Here is a 13705-nt window from a genome sequence, read left to right as displayed (position 1 = left end):
CACCTTGGTTGGTAGGGGTCCAATCTGATTCTCTCATGTCCAACTTGTATGCCGTTTTCAAGGGTATGACATTGACTGCGGAGCCATCATCTACCAAAGTCATTGGCACGTTCTTCTTTAAGCAAATGACAGTGATATTAAGAGCCAAGTTATGACTAGCACCAAAGGGTGGCAAATCCTCATCCGAGAAAGAAATAGGATTACTTAGCTTTGGTGATTCTTGGAAGACCAGGTTGACCACGTCGTCGGGTGTGGAGTTATGTGCCACATTTAGTTTGGTCAAAGCTTGCAGTAAAGCTTGGCGATGTGGGAATGAGCTTGACACTAGTTGCCAGACTGAAAGATCAGCCTTTGTCTTCTGTAATTGCTTTAGCAAATTGTCGGTAGAGCTTTCTTCGTTATCATTTGGTACGACTACATTGGTTGGACCGTTTGCTATGGGGCCACTTTGAGAGGTGTTTTGGTATGGGCGCCCTGAATGAGTGAGGTGATCTACATCTTGATCTTCACAATTTTGGGCTATTTCCTCACTGACTTTGACTAAGTAGTGTTCAGTAAGATACTCGTCTTCATCATCATCGGCCCATATTCCATTGAGAGTAGCGAGCTCTCTCATTCTTATGATTTCAGCCTCTAAATGGATAATTTGGTCGACTAGTTCATCAACCATGGCTATTACTTCTTGCATTATAGTATTTTGAGAGAAGACTAGTGGTGCACGTTCTTTAGGTGTTGCGTTGGGGCCACGTAAGGTTGCCACTGCACTCTCTAGTTCCACGACTTGCCTATCCACACTCTTTGCCCATGTAATGAAATCAGTGATGATTGGAGAAATGGTAGAGTAGTTCCCTTCATTTTCTATTGTATGAATTTCATCTTTGACTGGAAAATGAGGTGTGAACAATCTATGGTAGATTCTTCACTTGTGATCATCAGAACCCCAAGAGGATTCTGAGTGTTGTTAGGCTTACCTCCAGGTGGTATTGGTTGGCGACCATCTTCAATCATATCTTGAAGTACATTTTTCAGTTTGTAGCATTTCTCTGTATCATGTCCCTTACCTCTATGGTATTCGCAGTACGAATTCTCATCCCAGAATTTGGATTTCTTTTCTGGTTCGAGTGTAGAGCCTATGGGTTGAAGTTTGCCCAACTTCATCAACCTTTTCAGAGCGTTGGAACATGTGTCCCCTAGATTTGTGAATTTACTTGGAGGGGTACTCTTCTTAGATGGCTCGAGGAGGTTAACTTCATCAGTCTTGCTAGTAGAGCAGTAAGAATGCCTTGTTGAGCCTTGATATCCACGACCTATCGTTTTGGACAAGAGCCCTTTACGAATATCATCTTTGATCCTTGTCCCTAGTACGGTCAAGTCTTTGAAAGTTTTGATGTTTTGATACCTCAAATGATTTGCATAGATGGGCTTTAGGTTGTCCACGAATTTCTCCATGAGGGGGGCTTCATCCGGGCGTTCAACAAGTTGAGTACTAGTCTTCCTCCACCGACTTAGGAAATTGGTGAAACCTTCTTTGTCATTTTGGGTAAGAACCTCTAAAGTGCGCATGTTGACTTGGATTTCAGCATTATCCGCATATTGTTTAGCAAACTCGATTGCGGCATCGTCCCAAGTAGCGATTTTCTTGTGTTCTTGAGAGTAGAACCATTGTTTTGGGATGGTGTCAAGAGATGAAGGAAAGATCCTTAAGAACATCTCGGGTTTAATGCCTTTGATAGACATGTAATCCTTAAAGGCACGGATATGGTTCAAAGGGTTTTCGTGCCCCTTGAATTTCGGGATATCCGTCATGTTGAAATTGGTTGGAAACTTAGAACTCACAACCTCATATTTGCGATTGTTCTCCCTATAAATGTCATCCCCTTTGAGATACATCAATTGTTCCTCCAAGTATTGGAGTCGTTTCTCAGCTGCAGTCATACCTATGGGAGGGTTTTCGTCACTGAAGTTGTTCACGAAGTCATCGGCTATTTCACTTTCTTGAGGAGGCATCCTCGTTTCTACGGCATATATTTGGCCCTCAAAGGTGTCAAGGCGATCATACACTTGGTCTTGAGTAACTTGGAGACGAGCTAGCGCGGCTAGGATTTGATCATACCATTCTGGAGTTGGTTGAAGTTCGTGTCACTTGTTTCAGGCATCTTGGAAACTGTATAAGAGATCGACGACGAATCAATACACGATCGACCACTCTAGCACACTTTCTTGAAAAGAAATGTTTTGACTTGTGAAGTGGGAGTGTGCCAGTTGTGTCAGTGAGTTTTGAGGAAATGACAAAGTTTGAAAAATGTTGGTCCTAGTCAACTTTAGTGTAGTTGTAGGAGTGGACTCGAAGTGAGGTTTTGAAATGGGTTTTGAGGCCCGAATTTTGACTCGATAATTGGACAGAGTTTCGGCTTGTTTTGCACTAATGTTAGGCCTAAGTTTCGAAATTTTGCATTTTAAAGAGGGATTTTGTTTTTACGAAAATCCACATGGTTTCATTTAGAAAATGGTGATCACGTATGATACAAACAATATACAAGCATTATAAGGGATGCTGAGTGCATTTAGAAGGGTTTTGGATTAAAGGGTGGGTTGCCATACCGAACAATCAAACCCGAAGTCTGTGGAGAGGCTCGTACCAAACAAGAGTAAGGCCGATTCCTAGTCCATTTCCTCAAGTAGTGAAAGTCCTTGATATAAACAAGAGTAAGCACCATGGTATGGATGACTTCAATCGCTATCCATCCTTAGGCCCAAATAAGAATTAGGACCGTTTAGACGGGACGATTGGTCGAATGGGTTGGGTTGGGTTGAGCCTAGGAAGGCCGAATGAAACGATCTAGGAAGACCGAGTTATGAAAACCAACAATTGTCTTGTACAAACTATTCCCTAACCTTGTTCAAGTTTTACCCTTTTGGCTACACGTAAGTGTATTATCCCCAGCGGAGTCGCCAAACTGTGGACATTGGCCACGGGGGCGCTTGGGAAATAAGCGTTTGCATTTGTGGAGTAGCCACCAATTTATTGTGGAAAATTGGAAACCGTTCGAATACCTAGTGTCATGTCAAGACACAAAGTAGTGACATGAACACCAAGAACTCGTTACCCTTAGCATTCTATGTCTAGAATGACTCTCGTGGATGCCAATGAACACGGATGTTCACAGAGATCTGGAGTAAGGGGTGAGGGTATGTATTAGGAAGCTCTTTTGATCGAACACCTAATCCCGCCCGCCTCGATAGCGGCCTCTAATAATGATTAGGGAAATTGTCTATACTTGATATGTTGACGGTTATATGCATGCAATGCAACATCCAATAAATTAATCCTAGCATGTGAAGAATTAACTAAGTCGGTTATCACGTAATTTAACATACAATAAATGTCAAAGTCGAGATTTAAGTTCAATTACATGTGAAGGCACACAAAGAAATATAATAAACAAAATTACAATAATACAATAAAGAAAATTACAATAATTACATTGGGTTAATTGATTTATGTCGAAAATAGTTTCAAAACGGATAATTTGAGAAAAGAAATAAAAATAAATTAACTAACAGAAATTATTAGGTGATAATACGAATAATAGTTAATTAATACGTAAGCTAAAACTAGCTCAAAGCAAGACGGGAGTTCAGAGACAGAAATCAACCAGGAACAGGCGCAGCAGAGCTGCGCCCTGTAGAAGAGGCGCAGCAGTTGCTGTGTCTGTTCCTTGGCTCAGTTCTGGTTGTGAAGCCGGAATTGCAAATCTTTAATGTTCGTTGGCGATTTTAAGGCTTGATTATGCTATTTGACTCGGGTGAAAGTGATTAGCAGATTATTTACATGTGAATAATGGTCATGAAAGCAATAAACATGGATGAAACCGATTAGAACGAATTATTACAAGGTTTCAACGGAATAATTAACAAATTAATGAACTAAACAAATGAATTAGGTTATTAATGATGGATACGATGAACAACAGATGAAAAATATATCAACGACGAATTCCAGAGACTCAATATTGACAGATCGAACCTCTAAAACCCGAATTTGATTTTAATGACGAAAACTCGCAAATATGAATTACTTGGGATTTAAGTCGGGAATTTAATGACGAATTCAATTCTAATGATGATTAATGATATGTTAAATTATTATGCGAATGAAACAAGAACAAACAATGACGAAGGAAAACAAACAGACGAAACCAACAGAGGACGAAGGAAGAAGAAGAGAAGCAAGAACGTCGGCAACCTCAGGAAAAGGCGCAGCAAGTGTTACGTCCTTTCCAAGAGGCGCAGCAGTTGCTACGTCCCTTCTCGACGTCTGTCTCCTGTTAATCCGTAAAAAGGGTTTAAACAAAGGGTTTTAGAAATCGGTTTTAATTGTATTTTCGACATAAACCTTACAATATGATTACAAAAGATAAAGAACAATAATAAAATAAGGATTATACACCCTCAGACTTACATGGTTGACGAAACGAGATGAACTAAGTGTACGTTTAGTGATGCTCGACTCGAATGTAAACAAAAGTGCCCTCGTAAGAGGAAATTAAACAGATTGATTAAGTTGATTATTATAGAGTTGGTCAAATTGGTCGGTCATGCAAAACGAGGCTGGTACTCAGAAAGATCCGAGCTTACGTGGTCGAAAGTTCAAGCACGTAGGTGCCAAAAAGTAAGAACGTGGTCTAGAATGCAAAGGGAGGAGAAGGGCGGACACTCGCGTGAGAAATATGTGAGACCGAAGGTCTCTATTTATACTAATCACACGGAGGGAATAGGGTTTTCGGAGAAACTTTGGAAGTGAATCTCGAAAAGATATGAAAAGATACGAAAAAATACGCAGAAAAGGACTTGGGAAGAGGCGCAGCAGGCACTGCGTCTCTTGGAAGAGGCGCAGCACTTGCTGCGTCCTTTCCCAAGTGGTTTCCCCCAGCGGAAGAAAGATTTCCATGTTTAGTTTATGGAATAACGGAATAATTTTGTTTTCCTTAATTTTTTGTGTGAATATTACGGAAAATTGCTTGCCAAAGATTAAAAGATTTATAAAATACGGAATAGAAATATCCGGAACATTCTAGAGCATTATGACTCGGTTTCAGAAAATGAAGACGGTTTTATGACCCGGACTCCAAATGTACTCTAATTACTACCAAAACGACCATATCGGCACGTAGATGACAATTAAGAGGTAGACATAAATGTTTGAGCGATCACTTGACGATAAACTTACGAATTGTCACAAATCGTTCCGCATACCAAACATGCGGCCCAATCATCACTGGGTGGTTTACGGGAGGTGCAGAAATGAGGTATCTACACTAGTGCTCTGCTCCCCAAGGCCATTCTTAAACGTATCACTAAAATCTGTAAAGATTTTTTCTGGCATGTTGATATGGGCTGCAGGAAGCAAGTTTTTCACTTTTGGGTAGCTGTTTGTAGGCCTGCTCGGAGGGTGGTCTTGATGTCAAAGAAATTTTGTCCTGGAACAAAGCACAAATTTCTAAATGGCTTGGCTTCTGGAGAATGACACTACTGGGAATTGGGCACAGTGGAATAGAGCCATATTTTCCACTTGCTCTATTTAGCATACTAGTGTAAAAGATCGTTTTTCTGAGAGTCTTTGTAGTATTTTGGCTATCAAGGATGAAATTGTTGCTCGTACTGGCTCCATAGCTGATGCTACCCAGATAGTAAACAGCTGGACTAAGAATGGAAGGTTTCAGGTTAGTAAGGCTTACCATTAGTTCAGGGAGAAAGGGAGGATTGTTTACTAGTTTAAAGCTTTACAGGGGAATGCTATTGTCCCAAAGCATAGAACCTGTGCCATTCTAGCTGCTTCTAAGCACTTGCCCACGGTTGATCTTCTCATCAACAGAGGACTGATTCTGATCAACAGATGTGTTCTTTGTCAGAATGATGCTGAAAGCCATGAGCATTTCTTTTTTAGATGTGCTTTCTCTCAGAATGTCTGGAATGCATTACTGCAGTGGATGCATATCTGCAGTCGTACTGTCAATTTCTGGACTGAGCTTAGATGGATGGCTCATACCAAAGGCCAGCGACATTGGAAAAATATGTGGAGAAAGCCTTGTCTTGCTGCTGCTATTTACTTCTTATGGCAAGAGAGAAATCAGAGAATCTTCAACGGGCATGAGACCTCTTCTGCAAATCTCCTCAGTCAAATTCAGTTTACTGTCAAACATCGTTTATTAGCTTGTAAACCTCTCCCTAGTTGTCTTGTTACTCATCTTGCTTAAGGCTCTTAGCCTTTTAGTGATTAGCCTTTGTAAGTTTTTATCCTCTTTCTAATAAAATGAGGTATATCTTCTTGCAAAATAATAATAATAATAATAATAATAATAGTAATAATAATAATAATAATAATAGTAATAATAATAGTAATAGTAATAATAATAATAATAATAATAATAATAATAATAGTAATAGTAATAATAATAATAATAATAATAATAATAATAATAATAATAATAATAATAATAATAATAATAATAATAATAATAATAATAATAATAATAATAATAATAATAATAATAATAATAATAATAATAATAATAATAATAATAATAATAATAATAATAATAATAATAATAATAATAATAATAATATTAATATTAATAATAATAATAATAACAACAAAAGTGCCCTCGTAAGAGGAAATTAAACAGATTGATTAAGTTGATAAATTGGTGGGGAGCCAAGAGACAATCTGGGCTCCCAAACCCTTAGCAATAATAACAATAACAATAATAATAATAATAATAATAATAATAATAATAATAATAACAATAACAGTAACAATAACAGTAACAATAACAGTAATAATAACAGTAATAATAATAATAATAATAATAATAATAATAATAATAATAATAATAATAATAATAATAATAATAATAATAATAATAATAATAATAATAATAATAATAATAATAATAATAATAATAATAATAATAATAATAATAATAATAATAATAATAATAATAATAATAATAATAATAATAATAATACTAATAATAATAATAATAATAATAATAATAATAATAATAATAATAATAATAATAATAATAATAATGGGGCTAGTTGATTCGGACGCCATTTCTTGCTTTTAGAGAGAAGAAGTTTCTCTCTCTATAACTGATTTCTCTGAAATTCGGACGCCATTTCTTGCTTCTCGAGCTTCCATGGCGCGCGGTAGGGGTCGACCTCCCAAGGGAAGGCCACCATTGCGTTCCCCATCTTCCTATGATTCTTCTGGTATGGATTTTTCCTCTAAATCTGTTGATATTGGGAATTGCGATGATACCCAGCTCTCTCCTTCGCGACAACCTTTAATCTTGAACGATTTGATTGTTAATGCAGTTCATAATTCTTGTCCAAAATCTAACCCTAGAGTCACTTCTAGTGTTCATCGTGTTTCTCCTGTGGTTACTTTGGATCTTGGTACTCCAGCCCCTGATTCATCGATTGTTGTTGAATCCTCTGTTTCTGCCATCCCTGACATGCCTGTTGTTCTGGAATCCTTGGAAGATTCTGCTCCTACTTCAGCTACTCGTGTGATTCCTGACACAACCATGGCTTATGATATCCCCCAGGAGCCCTTTGTGACTGATGCCTCTCAGGATGCTCCTGTGATTCCTGAATCTGTTCCTGCAGGGGTTTCCTCTGGGTCAGGTGTGGCTGTGTCTACCCCTAAATGGTCTGATGTTTCCAAACCCAAAAACCCAGCTTGAATGAGCCTATTCCTCCATGAACAAAGTAATCATGCTTCAGAAATTGATGTGGAACTGGAGGATATAGCTGAGGAATTGCAACTATGGAAATATACCCTGATTGGTCACTTAATTGGTTCTAAACCTACTCTTAAGCATGTGTCATATTTTGTCTCTAAGCATTGGTTTCACATTGCTTCTCCAGTGGTACAGTACTACAAGAAGGGTTGGTTTAGTTTCAGGTTCTTTTCAGAAGAGGAGATGAACCTTGTGCTACAAAAGGGTCCTTGGAAAATTGGGTCATATTCCCTGATTCTTAAGCAATGGTCCCTATCTTTCTCCTTTGAAAAGGAGAAGGTGTCTTTGGTTCCAGTTTGGGTGCTTTTTCGTGACCTTGACCCATATCTTTGGTCTAGTAATGTGCTTAGTAAGATGGCTAGCAAGATTGGTCGTCCTATGTTTGCTGATTTGCGTACAACTTGTAAGGCTAAACTCTCCTTTGCTAGAGTCATGATTGAGGTTGATCTCTCATCTTCATTGCCAGTAGAGATCTCTTTGAATACACCTTTTGGTCCTTCTACTCAAAGAGTAGAATATGAGCGGCTGCCCTTTTACTGTTCTGACTGTGGTAAAATGGGCCATCGTCTGGGATCTTGTAAAAAGAGCAGGAAAAAGACTGCTGCTCCCTCTAAAGTGCAGGCTACTTCTGATCCTTGTATGCTAGCTGGTACTTCAGGCTCTAGGATAAGTGATTCTGGAATAGCTGAACTTGTGCAGAGCTCAGAATGCTCTAAGCTAGGCTCACCTTACAAGACCACTATGCCAGACTCCTCTTCCTTGAACCTTGAAGGACACTCAGAATGCAACAAGGAGGACAAGCTGGACATACCTCGAATAGCCTTGAAGAGAGGTTGTCCTGCTGTGTCATCCATGGACATTACCACTGGAAATTCTTTTACTGCTCTATCACCAATTGAGGAGGGTGAAATCCTTGATTCCTCCCCTACTATGGTCACTGATTTGGCTCCTGCTCAGAGCTCCATAAATGGTGGCTTTGATGCCCTGGTTACTCAGGAACTTGTTCTTCTTTCTGACTCTCATATACCTTGTTTGCTAGGTGATACTTCAGGTGCAGAGAACCTGAATTCTCATCCACCTGGTCTTGTGCAGAGCTCAGAATGCTCTATGCTAGGCTCTTCTCACTTGCCCACTGGTTCAGAGTCACTTTCTCTGCATTCTGATCAACACTCATTATGCAACAAGCAGGACCAGCTGAGCACTACTCAAATAGCCTTGAAGAGAGAGTGTTCTCCTGAGTCATCTCTGGTTACTTTTGAGGATCAATCTGCTAAGGGAGATCTTCTTCTCTCTTACACTGTTCTGGATAATGGGGATGCTTTAGTGTCAGACAGTGATTCTCATATTGCTGGTACTATTGATCCAATAGTTGATAGGAATTTAGGGGATGGTTTTGCTCATGATAGGGGTGGACAATGAAAGTTGCCTCTTGGAATGTGAGAGGGAGTAATGATTCCCTCAAACTACAGGAAATCCATGATTTCCTGAGGGTTAATACGTTGGATATTCTGGGTGTTCTGGAAAGCAAAACTAAGAGAAGAGTGTCTGGGACTGTTTTGAGGTCCTATTTTGGGTCATACCATTTCATTTGCAACTATGATCATCTGAATCAGGGTAAAATCTGGTTGCTTTGGAAATCTTCAACTGTGGTGGTTACCCCCTTGATTGTTCATTCTCAGTTTATTCACTGTAAGGTCTCTCATAATGCTTCTAATCAGGGTTTTTATATAACCATGGTTTATGCTAGTAATGATGCTAGAGAAAGAGATCTGCTCTGAGACCAATTGCTCAACATCAAACCTACTTATGATAGCTGGCTGGTTTTGGGTGATTTTAATGTTGTTAGGGATGTTAGTGAGAGGATTAGTAAGTCCTCCCCTAATCTTTCTGACATTCTTGATTTTAACTCTTGTCTTCTGAGTTGTGAGCTTGAAGACTTAAATGGTATAGGCTGTGAGTATACTTGGACTAATAAACATGAAGATGATTCTATTGTTTGGTCTAAGCTTGATAGAGCTATGGCTAATGTTCAGTGGTTTAATCAATTCCAAGCTGCTTCTGCTAATTTTCTTGCCTCTGGGATTTCTGATCACTCTCCTGTGGTGGTCACTATTTTTGATGATGTTAAGAATAGAACTAGGCTTAGTTTCCTCAACTGCTGGTTAGAGCATCCCAATTATCAGTCCTTAGTTCAGGAAGCTTGGGCCATTCCTGTTTCTGGCTCCTCTACTTTCAAACTTTTTGCCAGACTCAAAAATGTTAAGACTGCCCTTAAATCTCTTCATGGTGACCATTTCTCTGGCATAACTGCTAAAGTTAAAGGTTTTAAGCAGGAGCTGCAGGATTGTCAGCTGCTGTTGCAGGCTAATCCTCTTTCCAAGGATCTCATTTCTAAGGAAAAAGATCTGATGCTTCTATACTGTAAATATAAAAGAATAGAGACTAATATCTTCCAGCAGAAGGCCAAAGTTAATAATATTGCTCATGGAGATTGCTCCTCTAAGTTTTTCTTTGCAAAAATTCAGAAAAGGACTCAACAACAAATCATCGGCCAAATTACTGATAGGAATGGGCATCTTCAGCTTGGGCTAACTAATGTTGCTAACAGCTTTGTTGATTATTATGAGCATCTCTTGGGTGTGAGTACTGATGTTATGCCTTTGGATGCTAGTTATATTCAGTAGGGTCCTTGCATTAATAATGATGATGCTGCTGATTTGGTCCTTCCTATCTCTGCTGATGAAATTAGGTCTGCTTTGTTTGATATTGGCTCTGACAAAAGCCCTGGTCCTGATGGGTTCTCTTCTGCTTTTTTCAAAAACATTTGGGACCTGGTTAAGGTTTCTTTTTGCAAAGTTGTTCAATCTTTTTTCACCACTGGAAGAATGAATAAACAGGCTAATTCTACTCTTATTGCCCTTATTCCTAAGAAGAAGGTTTGTGCTTCTGTTATGGACTTTAGACCCATCTCATGCTGCACTACTTTCTACCAGATTGTCAGTAAAATTCTTTCAAAGAGGCTTAGTAGGCTGCTCCCTCAGTTAATAGGCCCTGAGCAGGCTGCTTTTGTCCAAGGAAGGAACATTCATGAGAATATAATCCTTTCTCAAGCTTTGGTTAAGGGGTATGGAAGGAAATATCTCACACCTAGGCGCTTAATCAAGGTTGACATAAGCTTTTGATACTTTGCAATGGCAATTCATTAGAAATATGCTTTAGGCTATGAACTTCCCTCCTCAGTTCATAACCTGGATCATGGGCTGTATAACAGGTTCCTGGTTTTCTATTAAACTTAATGGTTCTGTCCATGGCTTCTTCCCTGGTAAGAGTGGTATTAGGCAGGGAGATCCCTTGTCCCCTTACCTCTTTGTTCTGAGTATGGAGATCCTATCTAGATATATGAGGACTATTTGCTCTCAGCCTCAAGTCTCTTTGCACCCTAAATGTTCTAAAATTGGTCTGACTCATCTTGTGTTTGCTGACGATCTTATGATTTTCATTCTAGGGGATGTACCTTCTATTGTAGCTGTTGCTCACACTCTCACTGCTTTTGCTGCTTGGTCAAGACTCCATGCTAATACTGATAAGACTGATGTCTATTTTGGGGGGGTCCAGCAAAGTGTCAAAAATGAGATTTTAAGGGATACTGGCTTCTCTGAAGGCACTTTCCCTTTCAGATACCTTGGCTTGCCATTGAATACTGCCAGGAATACTGTGGATATGTATGGTGTCCTGATTAATAAAATTCAAGCTTCGGTTCAGCACTGGTCCTCTACTTCCCTCTCTTATGCTGGGAAAATTCAGCTGCTTAATTCTGTCATTTTTGGGCTTGAGAACTTTTGGTGTGCTAATGCCTTATTACCTCATAGTATACTTAAACTAATCAATAAGATTTGTAAGAATTTTTTCTGGACTAAGGATACTGTTCAGAGGAAAATGGTTATGAAGAGTTGGGCTAGCATCTGTTCACCTAAAGCTGAGGGGGAATTTAATGTTAAGGAACTCCTTTCTTGGAATAAAGCACTGATCTGCAAATGGTTATGTATCCTTACACATAATCCTTCCAGCCTATGGTGCTCTTGGAATAGGGCTTATAATCTTTCTAATTGCTCCATTTGGGATTTAGAATGCAAAGACAGATATAGTGAGAGTTTTATAAGTATAATTTCCATCAAAAATGATCTTATAACCAAAACTGGCTCTCCTGCAGCTGCTTCAGACCTGCTACATAGTTGGTACATTAGTGGACAATTTAGGGTACAGCATGCCTATGAATGGTTTCGACCTAAATACCCATTGCTTCCTTGGATTAAGGCTTTGACTCATCATGTAGTGGTTCCTTGTCATGGTTTGATTGCTTCTATGGCTAGTCAAGAGAGGTTAGCCACTACTGATCATCTCATTCGAAGGGGTATGCAAATCCCTAACAGGTGTGTCTTATGCAAACTAGCTGCAGAAAGCCATGGACATCTTTTCTTCCACTGTTCTTTTTCTGCTGTTGTTTGGTCTCGGGTATTATGTTGGATGAATTTGCCTGGGAGGAGCTGTGATTTTAAGATTGAGCTTGTTTGGTGTATTCACAGAGGTAGCAGGAGGCATTGGAAGCACTCTTGGTTCCTTAGTTGCCTCACTATCACAGTTTATAGTCTGTGGAAGGAACGAAATAGGAGAATCTTTTCTGGACATGATTGCTCTACTGATCAACTTGTTGCTATCATTAAGAGACTTTCTACTACTGCTCTGCTATCTCGTCCATGTTTGGCTGCTAGAAGCATTGTTGTTGCTGCCCTTCACTCTCTTTAGCCTACTATGTAGGCGCTAGTGGATATTCTTTTGTAATGAATTTATCCTTTTTGTTTCCTCTAGTGGATGAATAAAAAGGACTATAATTTCTTGCAAAAAAATAATAATAATAATAATAATTACGCAACCTCACAGATCCCACTCAATCTTTTACACCAATGTATTATACTATCTCGACCGGGTCATCATAAGAAAATAAGAAAAGACTTCTAAATCTTTCCGAAGTGAAAGAAGGAGGGAAAGCGCGCTACAACTAACATAACAACAGCCAGCTGAAAAACGTTAGCTAGCTAGGCTAGCGTCCAATGGCTTTCTCTGATTCTGATAGGGGCTCCCTTCTTCAAGCTCTGCCCAACCAATACTTTGTTCTCCTCACTTTATCTCAGCCACTAGTGGCTTATGTAGTGGTCGGCATTCTTGCGTGCTCTTCCTTGTCCCCCTACTTAACTTAAGAATCCAAAGGTTAACTTTGGATGTTGTCGTGACCGCTTAAGCTTGGTTTATTTTGTCAGAAAAGAAAAAGTAGGTTTCGAAAGTTAATTGATTAGTACACCTTCGGTGCTGGTAATGTCGGGATCGTGGTCGTCCGTTTCCGGTTTGCCAGCCGATAAGATCTCTGAGATTGACCAGCCAACTGGGTTGCTTTGGTTATTCTTTTCTATTGAAAAGGACTCAGCTGTCTACGGGAGTCACCTTCTTCTAGGCTCCGCTGGACGACACGGCATTCTAGTTTAAGTATAGGCCGGTCGACCGTACTTGTGATGGTTCCCAAGGATCCAATATGACCACTTAAGTCTACGTTGCCACGATATTGTTCTATGGAAGCGGGCGGGCTCTTATTCGGCCCGGTTTTTTGGTGTCGTAGGGGAGGGATTGCCCTTTCTAACGCATATTCAGTCGTACCGGCATGGCCCCACTGATTTCTTTTCTATCGGAGCATCAGGCAGCGCGACCCGGTTCTACTTGACTAAGCCCCATGATCGTTTAAAGGGGGGGAGTTTACCAAACTACCTTTTTAATAACAAGGAAGAAACCCTCGACCCGACATTCATTAGTTTTGAATGAAGAGTGCCCTGCCCCAGCAAGCACCTACT

General features: G+C 39.5%; 1 protein-coding gene across 1 annotated transcript; it reads left to right on the top strand.

Annotated features, from left to right (window-relative positions):
- The first annotated feature begins 11063 nt into the window (after positions 1 to 11063).
- LOC141632341 (uncharacterized) lies at positions 11064 to 12611 on the top strand. The gene has a single exon (XM_074444895.1). It carries the CDS (start codon positions 11064 to 11066, stop codon positions 12609 to 12611), a length of 1548 nt encoding a protein of 515 aa, XP_074300996.1.
- Positions 12612 to 13705: the final 1094 nt, after the last annotated feature.

Source organism: Silene latifolia, chromosome Y (genome assembly GCF_048544455.1).
Source record: "Silene latifolia isolate original U9 population chromosome Y, ASM4854445v1, whole genome shotgun sequence".
In the NCBI taxonomy this organism is placed as follows: Eukaryota; Viridiplantae; Streptophyta; class Magnoliopsida; order Caryophyllales; family Caryophyllaceae; genus Silene; species Silene latifolia.
The sequence above is the reverse complement of the archived record's forward strand: the minus strand, read 5'-3'. Positions and strand labels throughout refer to the sequence as shown.

Excerpts from the sequence above, each read along its gene's own strand:
- LOC141632341 (XM_074444895.1), top strand. The coding sequence starts at position 11,064 with ATGGGCTGTATAACAGGTTCCTGGTTTTCTATTAAACTTAATGGTTCT.